The 24901-nt window shown below is 44.6% G+C and overlaps 1 protein-coding gene and 1 long non-coding RNA gene across 4 annotated transcripts in view; one reads left to right on the top strand and one right to left on the bottom strand.

Moving 5' to 3' along the window:
* The window catches only part of ALDH16A1 (aldehyde dehydrogenase 16 family member A1), a 214936-nt gene that overhangs the window by 122619 nt on the left and 67416 nt on the right, over positions 1-24901 (bottom strand). The window contains exons 7-9 of the mRNA XM_040327630.1: positions 14541-14693; positions 8792-8989; positions 4595-4693 (exon numbers count right to left, since the gene is read on the bottom strand). Coding sequence (XP_040183564.1) covers positions 4595-4693; positions 8792-8989; positions 14541-14693 — 450 coding nt within the window. The remainder of the gene's footprint in view (positions 1-4594; positions 4694-8791; positions 8990-14540; positions 14694-24901) is intronic.
* Positions 13032-13790, top strand: LOC120916581. Of its 3 annotated transcripts, none has more exons than XR_005744027.1 (3): positions 13109-13335; positions 13481-13620; positions 13710-13736. It is a non-coding gene; the product is annotated as an uncharacterized LOC120916581 (long non-coding RNA). The 3 variants fall into 3 exon arrangements; XR_005744025.1 differs by lacking the exon at positions 13710-13736 and adding an exon at positions 13751-13790 and having other exon boundaries at positions 13110-13335; XR_005744026.1 differs by lacking the exon at positions 13710-13736 and having other exon boundaries at positions 13032-13335; positions 13481-13495.

The raw sequence follows: 24901 nt of genomic DNA on the forward strand, positions 1-24901 counted from the left end.
GAATGCCCTTGCAAACTGATGTACATCGGTCGAACCAAAAGAAAATTAAGAATTAGAATTGCTGAGCATGTGGCCAACATTAAACTGGGGTACAAGGACCATAATGTTTCCCTCCATTTTAAATTGCACCACGATAGCAACCCCGCCGGCCTGAAGTTCTGGGGGGTGGAACATGTGGAAGCCTCCTGGAGAGGATGCAATCACGTAAGAGAACTGTCTAAATGGGAAACGGAATGGATATACTTGGCTGGCACATTGGTACCGAAAGGGTTAAACGTTGATCTTGATATTAACTGTTTTATTAGTGATTTTTGATTTTAAGGCGCTGCGCATGGCACGCTCTGATTTCTTCATTTTTTATTACAAATATTACAAGCTCTACCCTGTTATTAGCCACACTTGCCATGTTTATGAGCTCTGCCACTTTTATGCATCCTTACATTTTATCAGTCCTTCCTCCGCTTTTATCAGTCCCCTTTCCATTAGCCCCTTTTTTTATCAGTTCCCTTTTTTATCAGTCCTCCTTTATCAGTTCCCCTTTATTGGGTTCATTTTAATAGTCCTCCTTTTAAGTGCTCCAATAATGAGTATTGACCCCCTTTGCCTGATACCCCTGTGCGCTGCAAGATAAGTGATGGGGTCTCTCACGCAATACCAGTCTCCTACCTCCGGTCCATAATTTTTGGGGCCTATGCTTTTATGAGTATTATTGTATATATACTCTTATATATATATATTTTTAATATTTATTTTTAATTGATTCGTTCTCACCTATATGTTTTTTATCAATCATTCATCAATTATTTTACACTAAATTGATGGTTGCACACACATCTACCATCACGCAGTCCCTGGTCTAGTCTAATAACAAGGGACCCTTCACCTGTTTTTTGGGTCCCCAAGTTTGAGGCCCCATACACACGAGAGGATTTATCCGCGTATACGGTCCACCGGACCGTTTCCGCGGATAAATCCTCTTGAGGATTTTGATCTGATGGAGTGTACTCACCATCGGATCGAAATCCGCGCTGAAATCCCATCGCGATGACGTGTCGCGCCGTCGCCGCGATGATGACGCGGCGACGTGCGCGACGCTGTCATATAAGGAATTCCACGCATGCGTCGAATCATTACGACGCATGCGGGGGATTGATTCGGACGGATTGATCCGGTGAGTCTGTACAGACCAGCGGATCAATCCGTTGGGATGGATTCAAGCGGATAGATTTTAAAGCATGTCTTAAAATTTTTATCTGCTGGAAATCCATCCCAGGGGATAAAAACAGATCTGCTGGATCATACACACCAGGGGATCTATCCGCTGGAGCCGGTCCGCGGATCAATTCCAGCGGATGGATCCTCTCGTGTGTATGGGGCCTAAGACGATTTGATCTTATGCTTTTCATATATGTATACTTCTCTGCAAAGATGTGCGTCGCTGTGCATTTCTAATGATGGGCGACTCAGATGTGATTTGATTCATCTTTACCATATAATCACTGGTATATAGGTGCCCTTGACTAGCGTGACGAATCCTGCAGCTTTACAGTAGAATTACACAATGTGGTTTCACACATAGTGGATTTAAAGATCCGACACGAGTACCACATAGTTCTCCACTGTCTGTATATGAAGCTGAGACACCCCTACATTATTTGTGATTGGGTGAATTGCCGCCCGTGCTTTATAGCACACTATTTTTAATAAACCTTTATTTAATATAGTTTTATGCACCATCGCTTGTAGAGATCGTTTACCAATGATCTCTTTACCTATTGTGGACAAGTGTTTTGTTGTGCTGTTCTGCTTTTATGACCCTATTAAAATGCAGTAGTTTTTTCTTATCTCACTTCCCCCTTGCTGAACTCCATTACAACACGGCTGAAGTCGTTCTGTCTATCCGGTCTGAGTAGCACCAATCGAGACCGGAGGGCGGGCAGTACTCAACCAATAGCCTGCTGTTGAGGGAGTACAAAGGGACAGTGACTGCGCTGTGTAGCCACGCCCTCTGTTGAAGTCGGAAGTGACGAAACGCGTCAGGGCGTGGCTACATCGGCGCTACATCCAGAAACAGTCTGCGTTCCACCGCGCTCCACCAACTACCAACCACAATCCGGTCTATGTTATTGCAGCCACTGCATAGCATGCGCGCGGCCCCTGGAGGCTAGAAGACGGCGGTGACAGCGGTGAATTCTTTCCTGTTTACATGTTCATTTAACAGTATTTTATTGTACGGGCAACAACCTTTGGTTTTTACCTACTTAGCCAGTTTACTACATAGACAATATCACACTATCACAGGTTTGTTTATTTGTCTTACATGTTTCCTGGCTGAGAGTTTTTTTCCCCTAACAATACCTGGAGGATCAGATGGTGTACCTGCAGAGCCATATTCTTTGCTGTGGTAAGCCTGCACCCCACACGGGGGAGTAAACCACATATAGGGGTGACATTCTTTGAGATGTTTGGTGCTCTTACACCATATGTTTGATATCTCTCACATCATCTGAGTCCACTGGGATATATATATATATATATATATATATATATATATATATTTTTTTTTTATACAAGTCTCTTCTGCTTGTTGCCTTTTAGCAGTGGTTTCCTAGCAGATATTCTACCATGAAGGCCTGATTCACACAGTCTCCTCTTAACAGTTCTAGAGATGTGTCTGCTGCAAAAGGTGGCTACTTTGAAGAACCTAGAATATGAAATATATTTTCAGTTGTTTCACACTGTTTTGTTATGTATAATTCCACATGTGTTAATTCATAGTTTTGATGCCTTCAGTGTGGATCTCCAATTTTCATAGTCATGAAAATAAAGAAACTCTTTGAATGAGAAGGTGTGTCCAAACTTTTGGTCTGTACTGTACATATGTGAAAAAAATAAAAGATGCCAGCGATATTGTCGCATTACAGCATCACAAACCAATATATTAGTCATTGCTATCATTTATACCTGGCAAGTACATTGCCATCAGTAACTCCATATTGCCTGTCCTCACGGCTACTAGGGGTGCAACGGATCAAAAAACTCACGGATCGGATCGATCCTCGGATCAGGAGTCACGGATCGGATCATTTTCGGATCAGCAAAAAAAAAAAAAAAAATTATTTATGAAAAAAAGTCGGATTCAAGTCTGGGCTCTAGCTGGGCCAATGGCGGGCCACTTGCGTAAAAGATAATATTCCGCTAAATTGATATAATCTAGATTTTCAATAAACCATAACAAAAACCTGAGTGAACATGTGTAGACACATTTTGAAGCAACATACTATTGCAAAGCAAAACCCTCTTTGTCATTTTTGTAGTCAGTGTGTAGAAATTGCAGTTTATATTTCAGACACTAGGGGGAGTTGCTGAATTTTGACAGATGGTAAAGCAGACATGCATAGCTATAGGGAGTTAATAGCTTGGAGCTGTTATTTGTTATTGCCGCTCTGTGATTGGTTGGGGTGGAGCAAGATGGCCGCCGCTTCGGAGCTAGGCCGAAGCCGGGGACTTTCCTACGGCCGAGGCCCCGGAGCGCGTGGTGTGCCGATCCGAACGGGGTGACCCGTTCGGATCACGGATCGGTGACGATCCGTTGCACCCCTAACGGCTACAACCAAGAAGTATTAAGCGAGGCAGAGAGGAATGGATGAAGGAAAATTATAGCCAATATACTTCTCCAGTGTCCTGCTAGCGGCATACAATTGGTTATTTGGTGAGAGGGCGCACTGGACACCTTTGCTGCCACTGTTCTATTTTCTAGGTGTCCAGTGCACCCCTGTGCCTTTGAGGGGTGGGCACCTTACAGGCATACCTGCTCACAATCTATCAACTATTATATATGTGCTCCTACTATGGAGGCTCTCAAAACCTATAGAGTTAAGACTGCAGATAATACTGGGGAGCCATGACGTGACCTCTGCAGCTTACGCATGTATTTGCAAATGTGTGCAAACTAAAACCCTGTTTTTAATGTAAACTGTTAGAGAGGATAATTTGATTTGTTGCAAGCTGGCAAGTTGAGCTGGGAAGTTTTCTTTGTTGTTGTCTGACATGCATCGCCCTTCCATGTGCTCCTTGCTGTTAACGCCAGTTACAGGAGGGGGCAGTATGTTTGCAACATACACTTACCCACTGACAGCCAATTTTACGTTATTTATTACCAAGAAAACACCACATAGGAAAGTGATAAGATGTTTAGGATTACCAGATTATACTGGTGCAGTACAGCAATTATGGTTGATAAACTAAACTACTTATGTAGGCTATGCATCACCTAAAGTTTGCCTTACATGTAGAAAACTCTAGTACATCACCAGGTGTAAATCCTTGAATTTTATGGATGAATACAAGGCTTCCTCTGATCGGCTTAGGTGGAGAGGCAGGTGGATGTCGTCACAATCTCCACCTCAGCGACTCAGAGGAAGCCTTGTATTCATTCATATAAACAAATGCATGCTGTGAATGGCCAAGCAGTGCTCAGCCCAACTCAGCCTTCTTCCAGTAAAAAGGGACCGGAAATCCTCGTACCACTGCAATCAACAAAGAATACAAACGATAGATAGATAGATAGATAGATAGATAGATAGATAGATACCTCTTCTCTGACACAGCGAGATGTGGTGTCCACACCAGTGATCAAGGTTGGTGGATAGAATAATCCTTTTTTAGGAAGAGGTCCAGGGGCCTGAAAAACCTGTTGGACATACAGAACAAAACGCACATGAACTGGAAAGAATTTGAATGGAATATAAATACGCTGTTTTAAGTGAAGGTACAGTATAATTTTCTCTACTTGTTTCCAAAATATAAACGATAAAATTCAGGAAAAGGAAAAATTAAAGGTAGAACTATAGGCAAAACTTGTTTTTTTCAATTTTTGGAGTAAGGAAATGTTATAACCTCTGTCAGATTTTTTTTGTGCCGTGGAGATTTACCTTCACTTCCTGTCCCATAGCCAAACAGGATGTGAAAGGAAATCCCTGCAAATTAAGCAAATCCTTTGGGGCCCCTAGGGCACTAGAACTAGTACCCCCATTGGAAGATTTCCTCTCTATTACTTTTCTGGGGACCACCCAAAATGTGGGATTTTCTTGTACTTTCAATTTCAATGATTATGGTAAACAGGACAGGAGAGTGTGAATCTCCCTAACTAGGAAACAGACAGCAATAAAAACCGACAACCATTCTAATCCATCTCTCCATTCTATCCAGAAAAAAAGTTTAGTTATATGTTAAAGTGTGAACACAGGTACCAATCATATTCCAGCTATTTTTTTTAGATTACATTGGAATTCGAAGTTATGTAATCCTCATAAAAAAGAACTTCACTTTTACATACAAGTAGTTAACCTGCATCTGTCCTGAAAAAGTCTTCCAATAATCCACTGTACAGCAGGATTGAATCTGGGAGCAGAGAGGGCAGCATTGTAAACCAATTGGCCTCTATAACATTACTAACAATCTAAGGGATTATATTAATGGGCATTCTTATCAAACACTAATGCCTCGTACACAATCGAAAATTCCGATGGAAAAAATCTAACTAACTTTTTCCATCGGAAATACCAACCGTGTGTATGCCCATCGGATTTTTTCCATCGTATATTCTGAAGAATTCCATCGGAGTTTAGATACAGAACATGTTCTCTTTTACTCAGATGTGAGTTTGGTCGGACAAAGGTCCGATCGTGCGTACGGGGCTTTAGCTTTCTGTTTAAACGCATGCAGTTGATTTCCAGTGTAAAACCCAGTAACATAGTTGGAAAGGTTGAATAAAGACAACAGTCCATCCGTATCCATGACCGTTTTCGGCCGTGCACTGTAAAAGCCATCATGGCCGGTATGTTATGCCAACATTCAGGGATATGGGTTCCCACTTAAAGTGGATGTAAACCCGAAAAATTGTATTTATTGTTTTGATGTCACAATGTAGAGTGTAAGATTTCCTATCATCTGTGCCCAGTCTTGCCACACAGAGTTAATCCAGCTCTGAGCAATCCTCTTTTATTGTTCAGTGAAATAAAAAACGGACTTACAGAGAAAAACCTTAGTCCGCTCTGCCCCCTTGCTGTGAGTGACAGGTTATTTACATATCTCATGCACTAGCCTCACTCCTTTTCTGAAGTCATGTGGTTACTTTTCTGGATTTTGACTGGATGTTAGTGATCATTGATAAGGGGAGTGTAGAGGAGGGCGGGGAGTCTACTGACATCATGACTCCACCCACCGAGCTTCAGACAACAGATCCACCCACAGAAACTGCAGTTTTCAGTTCTTATAACAGACAGAGGGGAGACATTTGACAGGTAAGGATACATACAGGAGGCATGCATATCCTTATAGATCAGCACTATGGCAGTAGTTTAAAAAGGATGGGAGAGGGTTTACATCCACTTTAAAGGATATCTCTTCCCTGGGCCTTGTAAAAGACGCTGGCCCAGATTCTCAAAGAAGCGCCTATCTTTATGCGGGCGTAGCGTATCTCAGATACACTACGCCGCCGTAACTTAGAGCAGCAGGTGCCGTATTCAGAAAGGACTTGCGCTCTAAGTTACGGCGGCGTAGTGTAAATGGGCCGGCGTAAGCCCGCCTAATTCAAACTAGGCTGGTAGGGGGCGTGTTGTATGTAAATGATTGGTGACCCCACGTAAATGACGCGCTTTACGAACGGCACATGCACGCGCATGCTCAGTATCACGTCGAATTTTCAAAGTAAATTAATGCTCAATGCTTAGTCGACGTGAACGTAACCTACAGCCCCCATTCACGGACGGCCTACGCAAACGACGTAAAATACGACGCTGTTCGTACGTTTCCGACGTCCATACCAAACATGACTTACCCCTACTTTATAAGGGGTAACTCTACGCCGGTCCTACGCCTTACGTAAACAACGTATATTGATACGCCGGGCGCACATACGTTCGTGAATCGGTGTATCTAGCTCATTTGCATATTCAACACGGAAATATACGGAAGCGCCCCTAGCAGCCAGCGTAAATATGCACCCCAAGATACAACGGCGTAAGAGACTTACGCCGCTCGTATCTAGGCAACAGTGAGGCGTATCTGATTCTATGAATCAGGCGCAGAGATGCGACACCTCACACAGAGTTACGACGGCGTATTTGGAGATACGCCGTCGTAACTCCTTTGTGAATCCGGGCCTCTGCCAGGAAACGTTTGCGCTTTTTTAATATAGTGAAAGTACTGGATCCCAGTCCTCAAAAGAGAGACATTACAGGCAACAGCCTCGGTCTTCTGCGAGGCCCGGGTACCACCCATTTTTAGCGTAGCTTAGTAAGCTTCTTGGATGGATCCGTAGTGTAGCTCTTTGATCCCTGGAGGGATTTTTTTTTAGCAGAGCTTCTTCTTAGCACATCCTTAGTTGAAACCATTACCTTAGACACTGGCAAAAAAACTGAGGTACTTCCCTTATGTGAGGGGTTATATAGTAAGGAACTTGTCTTCATTGGGTGTGCCAGTGTCCAATCACCTCTGGTGAATTATACAACCCACTATGTAAAGGCTTTGTGTCCCGTGATGTACAAAAAAGAAATTTGAGAGCTGGGTCTCAAATTTTCCGACAACAAAAGTTTATTTTCGGAAATTCCGTAAGTCTGTATGCAATTCCAACGCACAAAAATCCTACGCATGCTCAGAATCAATTTGACGCATGCTCGAAATCATTGAACTTAATTTTTCTCGGCTGGTCGTAGTGTTGTACGTGACCGCGTTCCTGACGTTCGGAAATTTCCGACATTTGTTGGACCGTGTGTATGCAACACAAGTTTGAGCCAACATTCCGTTGGGGAAAAAATCCACGGTTTTGTTGTGGGAATTTCCGGTCGTGTGTATGCGGCATAAGGCTTCATTTTTTATGTGGTAACTCGTTTACCCCAGGATTAGATGTTATGGATAAAATAGCACTAGTGTCTCCACCATTTCCCTCTGTCTTATGCTCACTGTCAGTTATCGCTACCTCTAAACCCTCCCACCCAACACCTAGTTTAAATGCCTCTCCAACTTTGTGACCATCTTTCTTCCCAATAGAGCTGTACCATCCCTATACAGCCTGTCCTTACTAAAGAGTCGGTAACTGGCTGCAAATTCAGCCCAGTTCTCCAGGAACCCGAACCTCTTTCCTACACCAGTTCCTCAGCCACTTGTTCCGTTCCCTAATCTCCTGCTGCCCCTCTGGTGTGGCTCAAGGCACAGGTAGTATTTCAGACAAAACCACCTTGGAGGTCCTTCTCAATCTATTCCTGGAGTCCCTGAAATCATGTTTTAGGACTCTTCACCATCCTCTTACTTTATCATTGGTGCCAACGTGTACCATGACAGCTGGGTCCTCCCCAGCCCCACTCAATAATCTGTCCACCCAATTCACGATGTGCCAAACTCGAGCGTCCGCTAAACATACTGTTCGGCGACCAGATTGCCCTCTCTGTCCTCCTAATAATTGAGTCTACTACTACCAGTACCTGTCTAACCTTTCCTAAATCTCTGCCCCCATCCTTACCAGAACCATCACTCCCCTGGCAGCTAGGGGAGAGCATATAGAAAAATTGGTTGGAGATCAATTTGAATAAATCAGTGACCTGACCTTACTAGCTTCACTTATTTAGGATTTCCTATATAAAACTCAGGGTTCAGATGACCAATTACATAAGTGAATTTTGACTCCTATTTTCTGATAAATATGCTCTGGTCTCATGGAAACCCTCTCTGTAACCCCCTTTGTGTTTCAAAATAATAATGACAAAACACTCCCATTTCCAATAAATCTGACCTCTGCCCCCTCTGATCGAGCTTCTTCCACAAACTCAGCGATTGTCTTCATCTGACTCTCATCCACCAAGGCTCCCATGTCAATGGTTTTGTCCAAGCTGTCACCAACTCTCAGATGGGTCATCCTCTGCTTGAGTCTTCGGATCAGATCTTCAGCGACTGATTCTTGCACGAGAAGTCGAGATCCTGCACTGCAAACCTGCAAACAGACAAGTTATTGTGACAAAGACAAAAGATTTTGCAAAGGTACGGCTAGCAGAAAATATTGTAACTACATACATAACCCACAACAGGGCACAAAGCTTAAAATGTAGTCTATACCCTTTCAAAACTGTATTTATAGAATGGAATACATATGAGTGTGATGAGTTCCATGTAAATAAATTGAAGGGGTTTTCACACACACGGCCAGTAGAGTAGGGGTGGTAGGACGTCAGTTTCACCTTCCTTCCCCGCTCTGGATGATACACGATGTTGCAAATATAAAAACACCATGTTGCACTCGATGGGCTTTACTGCTGGCAAATGTAGACCATGCAATTCTATGTCGCTGCGCCGCAACCGTCTTGCAGCGGCGATTGCAGGGCAAAGGTGCAGCATTTACTGGATTAAATCAGGTGGTGAGGAGGCAACATATTGTCTCCTCATCACCTGTCCCACCATTACAATTTTATTGTTTTCAGTTTTTTTATAGACACAACATCAGCATGTGGTTGTTCCTAGGTTGGTTTGGGTTTTTAGGAAGCTAGGTACAATAATTCCACTAGCCATGATCTGTGAACATTGCAAATAGAAGTACAGAGACCTAGGGATGATATCACTGGGTCTAAAACAAAGCATGAAATTAAAACTGAATGTTTTTTTTAATTTAATTTGCCAATTAATAATAGGATAGGTAATTGGCAAGAATCTCTTGCCGTCCGAGTGTACACACAGACCTTTCAAAAGAACCACAGTTCTCTTGAAAGGCAAGAACGCAGTGACGTCATCGCGTACGACGAACATGCGCTTGTCACATTCGATGCCGTCGCTGCCATCTTGCTTCACCCTACCTATGCCGTGGAAGCTACAGCGCATGCATCGAAGTCATTTTGAGCATGCGCGGGTTTCCATGGCGACAGGTAAGTATACACACTCTCTCGGGTTTCTCGTTGGGAAACAGGCCGACAAGAATCTCAACGAGAAAATAGAGAGCAGGATCTCTATTTTTCTTGTCGAGATTCTGGACAGATTTCCAGACGAGAAACCTGAAAGCCTCGTACACACGCTCGGTTTACTCAGCAAGAAAGCCCTGCCAGCAGTTTTCTTGCTGGTTCTTGCCGAGAAAACCGAGCGTGTGTACGAGGCTTTATCCTTATACATGGGTCGGATGCCCAACAATATTTATTTAGAAAAATCTGAAATTTTGTGCATTTTGTGATCCCATGGTGCCACCACCATTGATTGAGATTTGACCAAACAAGCCTTCAATTTCACCTCATCTTGCTACAGAAAATAAAAGTTTCATGGCTGGGAATCTTCTTTTCTTTTTTTCCTGTGCTCATGCTCATTTCTTTTTGACGGACAGTATATTTCTCACACAATTCTTCCAACATTTTCAACATGCCAGATCGCTTAAGTTCAATGGCTGCATGTTTATGAGACATTGCTGGGTCCCACCAATGGTTCCAAATGTGAAATAAAAGAAAATTATTTCGGAATGCAACCCAAGTATGTCCGGCCTCTTCTGCAGTCATATTTGGTTACTATATACACTTGCAAATGTAACACAGCAAGACCCCTTTCACACTGAGAAGTTTTTCAGGCGGTACAGCGCTAAAAATAGCGCCTAAATACCGCCTGAAAAACTCCTGCCCAGCCTCCTCAATGTGAAAGCCCCTGCAAGCAGCATCTTTGGAGCGGTGAGACGAGCGGTATGTATACCGCTCCTTCCCATTTAAAACAATGGGGAACCGCGGTAATCGGCTGCTAGCGGGGGTTAATACTGCACCGCTAGCGGCCGAATACCGCGGCAATTCCGATGGTATAGCGCCGCTATTTTTAGCGGCGCTATACCGCCACCGCGCCTCCCGCCCCAGTGTGAAAGTGGCCCAAGGGTCTGTGTCAACAGGTGCTGTGCTTGGGTTTATGAGCAAATGCAGCTTGCTTTCAGGTTGTATTTGAAATCAATTAGAGTTGCTTTGAAGGTCATTCCTATTGGCTTGTATTCAATAATCAATTCTCTCTCAGCCCATGTTCACATTGGGCCGATTTGACATGCAATTTGACATTGCATGCCAAATCGGAGCCTATTGCCGGCAACGGCACCGTCCGACTCCCAAAAGTAGTTCCTGCACTACTTTTGGCGACTTCAGGGGCGAATTCAATAGACTTCTGTGCATGAACCCACACAGATGTTTCTCTAAAACCGCCCCCCCCCCCTCCCAAAGTCGGACTGAAATGCCGGTTTGAAATCGTGCGAGTTCAGCAGAACGCAGACAATTTCAAACCTGCATTCAGTGTGAACCTAGGCTTAAGCAACTGAACTAGCTGGTAATCACCTGCGAACAATCCCAGAAGTGTCAAACTGAGGCCGGACATACACATGTCGAATGCCGAATGATTTTTCATTTGCAAAATCTTACCTTTGAATACTCGTTTGAATTTCGACCATTAGTGGGGCCGTAGCAATGGACAATTTTCGAGCAGCCATAGTATTTGAGTGATCGGCATGTTGTAAATTAAAAAAACAAAAAACAAAATTCTAATCAATAAATGGAAGAATTGTGCGAGAAATAAATCGAAAAATAAATGCTCATGAGCTAGACCTGGAAAGAAAATTCCAGGCCATAAATTTTGTTTTCTGTAACATGAGGTGAAATTAAAGGCTTGGATCGAATTTCGAAAGCAATGGTGGCATCATATTACAAAACACAGGAAATCTCTACAAATCATTTGGGATTGGACCCATGTATGGCCTGCATAGAATAAACTGCAAGCGGAACGCACCTACAAACAAGCTGCATTTGCCCATCGATATTACTGCCTATGGGTCAGCAGAACTTGGTCAAACAAAACACACTCCCTGCAAAGCGGATCATGTGATGGATTTGATCTCAGGAGGATACTGGCTCTACTTTTTCACATACAGATCACCAACTGATGGAGTTTGTTTAAAAAATAGAGTCAAAACATGCAAAAATGTAAAAGTCCAATTCTCTTGGATTGGCGTGCGCAGTATAGCGCTGACTCGCCGTTCGGCTCCTTTCGCCAACCGTGACGCGGCTTACGCGACGGGGGAGCTCGTTTTTGGTCAAACGTCAATCACAGACATGTTAGGAACGCCCACTCCCACGGGACTCGCAAGCCGGATGCCACGGGTGAATATGCTGTACAAAGGTATGTACAGCATAAAAAAATAATTAATAGCCTTAAATCGTATTGTAATGTGGGGGGGCAGTGTAATAAAAAAAAAAAAAGTAGTTTTTAGGGTGAACCACCCCTTTAATAAATTGGTAAAAATAAAATAACCTACATCTGTTGAGGCTGCAGTCATCCAATGGGGTGGGGACACACAAGGTTTAATAGGCGCAGATGGAGAAAACCTTGTCCCCATGCAGGATAATATGGGCTTCTCTCAATGCCACAGGGGTTCCAATCCTGGAACCTCTGTGGGGTTCAAGTAAGAAAAGGTTTTAAAAAAGCCAGCCAGTGATCCGATCGGCAGAGCTGCCCCTAGTCATATTTATTAAAGCGGGGTTCCGGGCATAAAAATGTTTGTATTTTAATCTCAAGTACATTATTATGAATATTAAAACATTAATAAAGCACGATCGATACATAAACAGTTGCAAAAAAAAAAAAAAACATACCCATTATGATCTCAGGGATCTTGTGGCCATTTCCATCACAGCTGTGGGCATTGGGAAGCCCAGTTCATGTTTCTTCCTGGATTTTCCGAGAGGTGCATGCTGGGATTTTTAGGCACAGAAAAGCCCAGACTCCTGGGAAATTATGACGTCATCATTTCCCAGGAGGCAATGGGGTCTTAGGACAGGAAGTTCTACCACTGTGGACTAGGAACTAGGCAGATTACGAAATCTGCCTATTAACAGCCAGATAGGAGTAATAAAAAAAAAAAAAATTAAATTTATTTACATTAAAGGCAAGCTGTTCATAAAAAGTTAATTTTTAGGGTGGAACTCCACTTTAAGGATGGGTCTGAGTCATCCGGTTTTAATGAACATTGAATTGCCGATCGTTTTTGGACCGCCCACAGAGACCTTTTCCTTGGTCTCATGTGTGCTGTCATTACTTTTGGCTACATTGGGATCAGCTGAGCTTGTCAGCTGGGTGGATTATTTTCCTTCTGCTGACGCCCAGGTCATGTGTCTGCACTGCGGCGCTTTGATTGGTCAATCATCGCCGTGGTGGCAGATTTAAAGCCCAAGCGCTGTGTTAGGCGCTCCAGCTGAGACCAGACCTAATTAATGCAAGGAAAGGCTGCTGTATGCACAGCTATCTAGGTGGCTCTGCCTTTTCATCTTTGGACTTTGTCCTAATCAGGTATTTACCTTACAAGCTTTTTGGCTTTGTGCTTACACACTGTGAGCATTAGGGATTTGTTTGTTCTGTGCATTTTTTGGCACTGAACTATCCCTATTTACTTATAATATACTTTTTTATTTCTCCCCCTTTTTTTTCTTAACAGAGCGGATGCCGCTTTTTGATCAGGTTATTTGAGGGGCTGTGAGAGTGTCTTCCTTCCCCTTTATCCTCTTTCAATCCATATCTATGGCAAACATTAGACTGTTTCTACTGACAACAGGCATTTTTGCTTACTATTGACAGGTATATATATTACATATATTGTTCATTATAACAAGTTTTTGGAGTGTATATTCTCTTTACCCACTGTTGCATAATACAACTGAGAGTAGTTTGCATATGTGTTTCCACATGTGCTTTCCTGATTTTTCAGATTAATTCTATTAATGGCTTAAAATCCTGCTGTGGTTCTCCTGAACTATTCCGTTTTCCCTGAGGACTCTGGTTCCTTCCTGTATGGTCTGCTGTCTTTTGCTGTTTTACCTTTTTGGTAAGTAAATATTATTGTTTTTACTTTTGGCCCCTGTTTATATGTAGTTGAGATCCTTGAGCATGCATTATCTACAATAACTGATGTATTCATGATCAATATTTTTCTTTTCCCTTTTTTGACATTATTTACCAAAATGTATTGATATATAAATGATTGTTTTCAACAGTCATTTAATTATATGTCTTGTTGTTTTTTCTTTTGATATTTAGCATTGTATGTCTGAAAGCTCCTGAAGAAACTCGTCGGAGTGAAACATGTAGAGCTGACTTAAACAATGCTTCGTCTTGATATCACGTATTTAATCGAGATGTATTTCAAATTTATCGTATTTATGGCATATTAATTATTTGTGTAATAAATTATATTTTCTAATTTTATAATCAAATTTTGTCTGATTATCTATTTGCACCGTTCAAAAGCCCCGGGGTCCTTTTGGTTACCCCCTTTCCCCCCCCCCCCCCTTCTCATTTTTTAAAGCAATCTGGTGTTCATCAAACCAGATGACTTTGACCCATCCTTAAGATAAATGACTAGGGGCAACTCTGCTAATGAGCTTTCTTACTCAACTCTTGAGGGAGGTAGTTCTGTATTTCAGATTTTGCCCACCCGTTTTTTCTGTCTAAACATTATTGTGTATGTGTGCGTGTATAAATACAGTATATATGCTTACCTGACCCTGATTAAACCATATGGCATCTACAACTCCTTCCACAGCGCTGTCTAGATCTGCGGTATCAAACACAATGAAGGGCGACTTGCCACCCAACTCCAGGGACAACTTCTTTCCACTGCCAGCTGTTGCTCTACGCAGAATGCGCCCCACCTACAATATAAAAGAGGAACGTTAAAGGGACACTAAAGGCAGATTTTTTTAAAATAACAAACATGTTATACTTACCTCCGCTGTGCAGTTCGTTTTGCACAGAGTGACCCGGATCCGTGTCTTCTGGGGTCCCTCGACGGCTGTCTCGGCTCCTCCTCGCAAAAGCTTTACACGTTCATGCGAGCTCCCTCGCATGGTGGAAAGCTTTTGCGAGCTTTCCGTGATACATTGGCGGCCATAGCCGCCGACTGTATCACTCGGCCCCGCCCCCGGCACGCTGCGTCATCCGCTGTGATTGGCAGCAGCGGCAGCGCTGCTATCAATCCGCCCAGCCTAGCCAATCAACAGCCAGGCTGGGACCCGAACAAGATGACAAGCACGCGTCCGGGACTTTCAAACGGTGAGGTAAGTAAAACGGGGGCTCGGGTGGGGGGGGGGGCTGCCAGTGCTGTCAGATGTTTTTTTACCTTAATGCATAGGATGCATTAAGGTAAAAAAACTTTTACCTTTACAACCCCTTTAAATAAAATAAAAACAAATAATGTATGTATGTATGTATGTATGTATGTATGTATGTATGCAGCATTGCAGAGGGTAGCAATAGATTTGCTATAAGGTTTAGATGAATTCTACCCAAGTGATTAACAAATTAATGGCCAATTCACACCAGTGCGTTGATGTGCGTTTTAACGCAGCTGTAAAAATGCAGATCAACGGAAGGACATGAGTGACTCGAACATTGCCTGTTCACCCAACAGCAAACAATTTGGGGTGTTCGTGGCAAATTCGAAAAGCCGCGGAACACCCTGTAAAAGTCTATGGGAGAAATCAAATGTGCCAATTTTAAAGGTTAATATGCAAGTTATTGTCATAAAAAGTGTTTGGGGACCTGGGTCCTGCCCCAGGAGACATGTATCAATGCAAAAAAAGTTTTGAAAACGGCCGTCTTTTCAGGAGCAGTGATTTTAATAATGCTTAAAGTGGAACAATAAAAGTGAAATATTCCTTTAAATTTCGTACTGGGGGGCGTGTATAGTATGCCTATAAAGTAGCTGTTAGAATATTATTTCAAATTCATAATTTATGGCAAGCTTGCAAAACATATTTGGATTTATGATTGATCATAGCAATTAGGTATGAGTGCAGCCCTCAAAAATTCCACTCGCCTGCTAGCATTTGGCGAGTGGATATTTAGGTAGGGCGAGTGAAGAAGGCAGAAGCAGCCAGGATGCTGCTGAGGGAGGAGAAGAGGTGCTCGGTGGATGCTGAGGGGATAACCCCCAACCATCCTGGCTTGCTAGCAATGTCTGCTCTCACCCCTCCTCAATGCAGACACGGATCGCATGGCTGATCACACTTAATGACACTGACACTGAGGCCCCGTACACACGACAGAGTTTCTCGGCAGAATTCACCGAGAAACTCGGTCAAAACCCGGATTCTGCCAAGAAACTCTGTCGTCTGTACAGTTTTGGCTCGATGGAGCCGCCGAGGAGCTCGACGAGAAAATAGAGAACATGTTCTCTATTTTCTCGTTGTTCTATGGGAGAAGGCGTCCCGCCGAGCTCCTCGGCGGCTTCATCCCAGAACTCGACGAGGAACTCGACGTGCCAAGCACGTCGAGTTCCTCGGCCGTGTGTACGGGGCCTCACACACACACACACACAGATTCTCTCACACTCACTTCGAAAGACAACACTGACATATTTACTCAGACAGACAAGGAGAACAGCTGATAGCGAAGAGCATCATTTCCTGTTTCTTCTCCTTCTCAGCGAGACAAGATGGCCTGAGAAAGCACACATGCTTTCATAAGCTTGCTACAGCACTATCGATTCAATTCCATATATTTTCATCTACGCTAAACTGAACTTTATACTATTTTTCATTGTGTTTGTGATGCCACCTGTGTGATAATAAACTCACACGTTATTTTCAAATCAACCTGACTATCAATGCTCTTCATTCAGAAACGCCCTTGAGCTATAAGAATAAGAATATTAGTTATTAATTTAACGATTCTTTCAGTAGCACATGTTTCCCGTGCTTAGAAAAGTCCCTGCACAAAAGTGTTATTTCTAAAAAGGAAAAAAAGTCATTTAAAACTGATCGCGGCTATAATGAATTGTCGGGTCCTTACAGATCCAATACAGATAAAAATAATTGAAAAAGACAGCATGGGTTCCCCCTTAGTCTATTACCAGGCCCTTTGGGTCTGGTATGAATATTAAGGGGGGAAAAAAAAAGTGTGGGGTTCCCCCAAATTCCATATTAGGCCCTTCAGGTCTGGCATGGATATTAAGGGGAACCTTGCGCCATGTTTTTTTAAATGGCATGGGGTTCCCCCCAAAAATCCATACCAGACCCTTATCCGAGCATGCAACCTGGCGGGCCGAAGGAGAAGAGGGAGGGATGAGAGAGCGCCCCCCTCCTGTACCGTACCAGGCCACATGCCCTCAACATGGGGAGGATCCCCACATCCCTTGCCTAGTGGTTGTGGGTGTCTGCGGGCAGGGGGGGGGGCTTATCGGAATCTAGAAGCCCCCTGTAACAAAGGGGACCCCCAGATGCCGCCCCCCATGTGAATTGGTAACAGGGTACATTGTACCCCTCTCCACCGGGTTACGGGCCTTCAGGGAGTTCCGTCGGAGATCCGGTGATGTCATGGACACCGGCGGGGCTTGCCATGTCCATCTGAAGGGCTCTTTTGCTGTGCCTTCATATCTGCATGCCGGCGGGACCTTACTATCTGCCACATGCAAGGGCTGTTACACTTCCCTCTATCAACCTGGGATTCTACAACCATCTACAGGGAGTTGTGATAGTTCCCTTCATGGGACATCTACATGCCAACGGACTGATGTTAACCTCTTCTCATCTGGATTCAGCAGTGGCATCGTTGTACACATTTTTATACCAGTATCATACTTAGCTACATGTTTTTATGACTGCTTTTGATACAGTTTGGTATTACTCGCACTATTTTTACAGTTTATGAAGCTACATTGATTTTATCTCCAGTGCAATATTTATTTTGTTACCTACTTGAAGAAGACTATAAAAAGTTTTAATGCTATTCCCATCGAGCGCTGCCTTTGAGTGTTTTTTGTATCCTATGCATTTTTCCAGTGGTTGGTAGCTGCACTGGGAATCAGCCTGCAAGGAGGAGATCAGCTAAAAGTAGTTGGATCTGTATGTGCATTATAATTAATCGAAATTAGTCGATTAAAAAAAAAAAAAAAAAAAAAAACACACACGATTAATCGGACACAACAATTTTGATCAGTAACAGCCCTATTTTTTTTGCATTGATACATGTCCCCTGGGGCAGGACGCAGGTCCCCAAACACTTTTTATGCCAATTACTTGCATATTAGCCTTTAAAATTAGCACTTGAATTTTCATGTTCGTGTCCCATAGACTTTAACGGTGTTCGAACAAATTTTTTGCCTGTTCGCATGTTCTGCTGCGAACCGCACCGGGGGGGGGGGGGGGTGTTCGGCTCATCCCTATAGTACAGTGCACATACTGTACATATCAGACTTCAATATGTATGTCAACGGATGTCAGTGCTCGTTAAAACGTGACTAATATGGATGGAAATGTACATGCATTTACCCATACATTTTAGTGCAAGTCCGTGTAAATTGTCCCCAAGGCTGAACTCCAGCTTTTTAAGCAGTTACAGAAACAAAAAGGATAAAAAGTTTAAAGGGCCCTTTCACATTTTTTTTTTTTTTTTTTTTTTTTTACTAAAAAAAAAGAATCAAAACGGAAGAAAAAAATGCACAAAAAAAAAAAAAAAGGAACTCTTGCAATTAAATTGCGTTTTTGGCGCATTCTGCACTGCACCATAAAAACTCATAACCTGCATTTTTTTTCCCCCTACCTAAAACCGATCAAAAATTTATCAGTGTGAAAGGGTCCTACAACACCAGCTTTTTAGTTGAGTTTAAAGGCCAATCGCCTATGTGTTTTTTCCGCATTTCTAATGAATTTTGATGCATTTTTACTAGGGATGTCCCGATACCGATACTAGTATCGGTACCGATACCGAGCATTTCCCAGGGTACTTGTACTCGGGGGAAATGCTCCGATGCCTCACCCGAAACCTGGGCGGGCAGGCAGGGGAGTTTCAAGTCTTCTCTCCCCCGTGCTCAGTGCTGTCTTCCCCCCGTGCTGTTGTCTTTCCCCCATCCGTGCAACTCTCTCACCTCCCCCTGTCCGTCCGTGCAGCTCTCTCACCTCCCCCTGTCCGTCCGTGCAGTTCTCCCCCCTGCCGTTCTCTCTCCTCCCCTTTCCCCTGTCCGTCCGTGCCGTTCTCTCTCTTCCCCTTCCCCCCGTCCGTCCGTCCGTCCGTCCGTCCGTGCAGTTGTCTCTGTCCATTCATATAACTGAGCATCGTAACCTCCTGTGTTTACGATGCTTCAGTTTATGAATGGAGCTTTTCTCCATTCATTTCAGCTGAGGCTGCTGAGAAAGGGACAGGGGAATCTGTGTCCTTAGTCCCTTTCTCGGTCTTAAAGGGGAGATGTCAGAGGCCCCTGATATCTCTCCAAAGACCCCCAACAGGGCTGATTAAAAAAATAAAAATTAAATGTAAATAATAAAAAATAAAAAAACACACCGACAATCCACCCCCTAAAAATAAATAAAATCACTGTAAAAAAAAAAAAAAAAAAAATACTGTCACATGACATTAAAAAAAAGTATCGGTAATCGGTATCGGCAAGTACTTGAAAAAAAGTATCGGTACTTGTACTCGGTCTCAAAAAAGTGGTATCGGGACAACCCTAATTTTTACTGTGTTTTTGCTGTGTTTCCAGCGAGTTTTGCACCTGTGAAAAAAGGAAATGCGATTCAAAAAACGCACCAAAAACACAATGGCTGGTGCGTTTTTGATGCAATTTTTGCATTTTCTATACATATGAATAGGGAGGGGCTTTTTTTACCGCACCAAAAATGCAACAAGCAGGACACTGAAAAACGCAACAGACCTGCAGAGTTCCATAAGATTTAATGGTCAATAAGACAAACTGATCACATCACTGTGAAAGCAGCCTAAAGTTTGTTTGGATCAGGTTGGTCCAAATGAACCATCACCTTCACTGACAGATGCATCGGCTTGGAGCATTAAACAGTGTATATCCTCAGCTACATACAGTATACAGCATTGTGTTCTGGAAGCGGGATGGGAACCTCCTGGAATAAAATCAAGCCGGGCTGAGCACTGCTCAGCCATTCCCAGGGAGCTCTGTATTCTATGAAAGCATGCAAAGCTTCCTCTGCTTAGTTGAGTCAGATTGTGACACCATCCCCCTGCCTCTCCACTTCAGGCAATCAGAGAAAGCTTTGTATTCATTTATAGTATACAAAGCTACCTGTGAATTCACTGAGCAGCACTAATTTTGTTGTTAGAATGCCTCCTCACTGCCCATCAAATGTCCCCTGAAAAAAGTGATTAGAATGCAGATTGCTCTTCAGAGGGAACCGCTAATCTGAAAGAATCCAAAGAGAATTTGACACCCTATATTGAGGCAAATACTGCTTCTTGGTTTGGGATCTTGAAAAGATGTACATACTGTACATTCGCATGGATAAAAGTCAATATTAAAATTTCACCAAAATTCGGCCCTCATGCAGATTTCTCTAAGCTCTACTCGAACTTATGTCGATTTTATACAACAAGTACAACAATGCACATCTCTTCTGATATTATTTTCCATAAATACAGCACAGCACCAAGCACAAAATTGGATACATCTAAACGTTGTTTTCTTGGGGGCGTGGCCTGGAGCGGCATGGGATAGGACGCTGGTGACCTGAGCTCCGCCGGCCGAATATCCTAACTCGATATCCTGAGACCCTGAACGCAGCTACATCCCAGGTACTGACATCCCCCAGACCGGGCACCCTCCATGACCATGTCCCCGCCGAAGAAGAGCACGTCCGCAGCCTCTAAACTGGCGCAATAATCGCCATACTGAGACAGACCCCCCAGACCAAGATGGTGGCGCGGCACAGGGGGAGGAGGCGTCCCAGGGCACAGACACAGCTAAACTCCTCTAGGCTATCGCAGCATGTCAGGAAGCGGTTACATCCCATCAGACCACCATCACAGCTCGCATAGAGGAGGTAAGGTGGATATATCGCTGGTCAGACATGACTTTCAGAAGCACAGGGAGAGGGTCACGGATGCAGAGGCCCGCCATGCAGCTTCAGGTCAACCAGCTAGTGCAAAAGCAGGACGACATCGAGAATAGACTGCACAGCTGTAACCTCAGGTTCATAGGCCTGCCGGAGGGGGTGGAGGGGAAGGACCCCCCCAACATTTTTGGAGACACTGCTGGCTGACACATATGGCAGGGAGTCTTTGTCCCCTGCGTTTGTCGTGGAGCGGGCCCACTGCATGAACTTTCGAGATAGGGATGCTATCCTCCGCCTCAGCAGGGAGAAAGGTAATATCCCATTTGGAAACAAGATGGTCGCCGTCTTCCCAGATTTCTCAGCAGAGGTACAGAGAAAGCGCAAAACTTTCACGGAAGTGAAGCGCTGTCTGCGGGTTAAGAATATGAAGTATGCCATGCTGTTCCCTGCTCGCCTGCGCGTGGAGGGGGATGATAGAGCTCATTTATTTGAGGACCCAGAGGCAGCCATAGCGTGGCTTGAGCAACCTGAAGCACACGGATAAGTACATCTACAATCTTGTAATTGTTCCTGCCACCAGCCTCCATGTGTCCCCCCCCCCCCTTTTTTTTCCATGGCCTTTTTTTTTTGTTGATGACTTTTGCTGCCCTTGAACCTGGGGGACATTGTGAGACTGCATTCTGACATTGCTCATTGATTTGTTGCCCCCTACACAGTAATCTAGAGCAGCACACCTATGTTGGGGCTTGGGTTCTCCACCTCCCTTTGATCCCTCCCTAGATCCTGTATAGCGAGGGGGCACTCATGACTGCATAATGACATTGCTCCCTGATTCTGATGCCCCCCTCGCCTGGAGAAACGGAGCCTTGTGCTTCTGCTGCGATGTCAGGCCCATGGGCTCAGGGGTCTCTCATGGGCTCGGGTGGACTCTTTATTTGGGGGGGGGGGGGGTTATTTTTATTTGTATCTTTTATTTTTCATTTCACCTCATTCTTTTTGTTTTTTTGTCTGCTGTACAGGATATCCTACAAGGCGACAAGTTCGCTGCATCTTGCTACCCGTTATGTGCTCATATACAGTGTCTTAAATGTCATGTACACCTGGCACAGGGTTAATTTACGGTTTTCACCTACTCCTGGAATAAAATATCCAATGTTATATCTAGCCGGCAGAGGGAACAACCTCGCATGTGAGCTCACCTTGGACTGTGGGCAGTGTCCTGTAATGTGTCACGCAGCACAGCGAAGTTTCACCCCGTGTTCTGAGTTCTGCAACCTGGGTTGAAACGTATGGCTTGTTGCTGTGCTCCTGGCCAGTGTGGCCTACATGTATGTCATGCTAATCCTTTCTATTCCTTGCTCAGGTTGGACGCTATTTTTGCCCTGTTGGCAGTTAGGGGTTAATGCCCGCACCAGTTGGGGACAGTGCAGGGCGGGGTGGTGGGTGTTTTGGTTTCTAATGTTAAGAGACAGCCTTTGTTATCCTGTACAAATGTATCTTGCTTGGTACCATATTTTTGCAATTGTGTTGCTAGCGCCAGCCCCCGGCTGGGGATGGTCGCATGGGATGATGGCCCTCCAGGGCGCCCCAAGTCCTGGAGTCTCGTCTCACCCTTACCATCACCCATGGCCACACTAAAATTCCTCACATGGAATGTGAGGGGGGTTAGAGACCCCCATCAAAAGGTCAGCCGTGTTTGGGCAGCTTAAAAAGCTGCAAGCAGATGTGGTGGCCCTGGTGGAAACACACGCTGAGGGTCCAGTATTACAGTCACTCAGGCGGCCTTAGATAGGTTGGGCCTACCACTCTGTTCACACCACCCACTCCCGTGGAGTATCCCTGTTGATTTCTAAAAATACACACTTTGAGCTCCAGGACTCGGTAATATACCCATTGGGTAGATATGTCTTCCTAAGAGCCAAACTACATGGGGATATGGTGCTCATACTAGCTTCCTATGTACCTCCACCGTTCCAGTTCGATGCTCTGACCGAGGGACTTAACTTTATGGCATTGTACCCTGCTGTACCAGCCGTTTGGTTGGGCGACTTCAACAATATGTTAGACACAGCTCTTGACAGAACGACCAGGCCCTCGCAATCTTCAACATCAACCCAACCGACGAGATTTGCACGCCTTCTAACTAGGGATGCACCGAAATGGAAATTTCAGAACCGAAACGAAACCGAAATAAAAAAAAAATTCAGTCCGAAACCGAAAACGAAACCGAAAATTACTTTTCTTTGTTTTCCCCCTATTTCATTTTTTTGGCACAGTGGCTGCGTTTGATGGGCACAGTGGCGATGTGTGTTGGCACAGTGGCTGCATGTGATGGCACAGTGGCTGCATGTGATGGCACAGTGGCTGCGTGTGATGGCACAGTGGCTGCGTGTGATGGCACAGTGGCTGCGTGTGATGGGCACAGTGGCTGCGTGTGATGGGCACAGTGGCTGCGTGTGATGGGCACAGTGGCTGCCAGTGGCTGCGTGTGATGGCACAGTGGCTGCGCGTGATGGCACAGTGGCTGCGTGTGATGGCACAGTGGCGGCAATTGATGGGGCAAACAGGCAGTGGCAATAATTGATGGTTATAGTGGCTGGGTTTGATGGCACAGTGGCTGCGTTTGATGGGCACAGTGGCGACATGTGTTGGCACAGTGGCTGCATGTGATAGCACAGTGAGGCGGCAATTAATGTTTTTTTTGGTAGTCAGATAAGGCAAGCATGGCTCAATAACACACAAACGTTTAAAAAAAAAAAAAACGTTTGTGTGTTATTGAGCAATGCTTGCCTTATCTGACTACCAAAACAAATATCAATTGCAGCCTCACTGTGCTACTGTGAAAAAATGGCAGATAATTTTTTTTTTTTTTTACCTGGTCACCTCAGTTAACCACTTGCCTCTGCCCCCCACCAGGAACTAGCGATTTAACAGATTAAACACAGTAGTTACTAGTTAGTCCTAACAGGTTTTGTTTTGTACAGATTGAACTTAGAGTGCTTGCTTACTGTAGTGGAGGACACTGCTAGGTTCCTCCTAGGCAGGCAGTGTGAATGCCTCAGTCTCTCAGCCTATGCTCCGACGAGTCGCGACACAGCTCCCTGCACGCTCCGAGTCCTCCCCGCCTCCGGCCGATGACGTCACGCGGCTGGATTAAACCAAGAGACTCCCCCATATGGGGGAGTCCAAACAGGAATAGGAGCTAGGAGGACAAGGTGGAGCGCGGTCAGCAGTCGGCACACAGTTTGTACAGTGCCACTGCTGCTGCTATGTGCAGGTCTGGCGGCCAGCGTGTGGGTCTGCATTCATTGTGAATGTGAACATTGCCTCCCCCCCTCTAGTAAAAAATGGTATCACCCAGCTTTATATCGGCATTTTAACTTTATTTCGGCAGGGAGCCAGAAATGCTATTTTCGGCCGATATGTATCGGCCACCGATAATCGGTGCATCCCTACTTCTAACTCTATTACCAGAAGATGATGATCTTGGGACCGATTGGGAACAATTCATTGTGACTAATGAGGATTCGGCACAGCCGCAGATAGTGTGGGAAACGTTTAAACTGCATGCTCGCATGACTCTTACTGCCCGCATCAATAGACTGAAACAGGCTTCCACTGTAGCGCTCGACGCAGCGACAGAAAACGGATTGACTGCGGAGAGGGAGTTCCTTGACAATCCCACAGCTGAGAGGGCGGGCAGCCTTAAAATTATGTTCGAGGACTTTGGATCAGTTGCATTACGAAAAGTCCAAGCGACAGAGGTCGTTCGAGCATGGCGAAAGGGCAGCAAATTGCTTGCCCATATGGTACATAGCGAGGAGAGGCCCCCAGTGGTGACATCCCTCCGTTCCCCGGACAACGTCCTCGTGACTGAACCCGTTCAGGTCACGGCGATGTTCCGTGACTTCTTCGCCTCTTTGTACGCCGCTACTGTCTCGGATGACCTCTCTCTTATGGAGACCTTCCTGGCTGAGCTACAGATTCCTCGGCTCTCTGCCGCACAAATGCAGGAGTTAGAGGACCCTCTGAAACGGGAAGAGATATCCATGGCTATAGCC

Source organism: Rana temporaria, chromosome 10 (genome assembly GCF_905171775.1).
Source record: "Rana temporaria chromosome 10, aRanTem1.1, whole genome shotgun sequence".
Classification (NCBI taxonomy): Eukaryota; Metazoa; Chordata; class Amphibia; order Anura; family Ranidae; genus Rana; species Rana temporaria.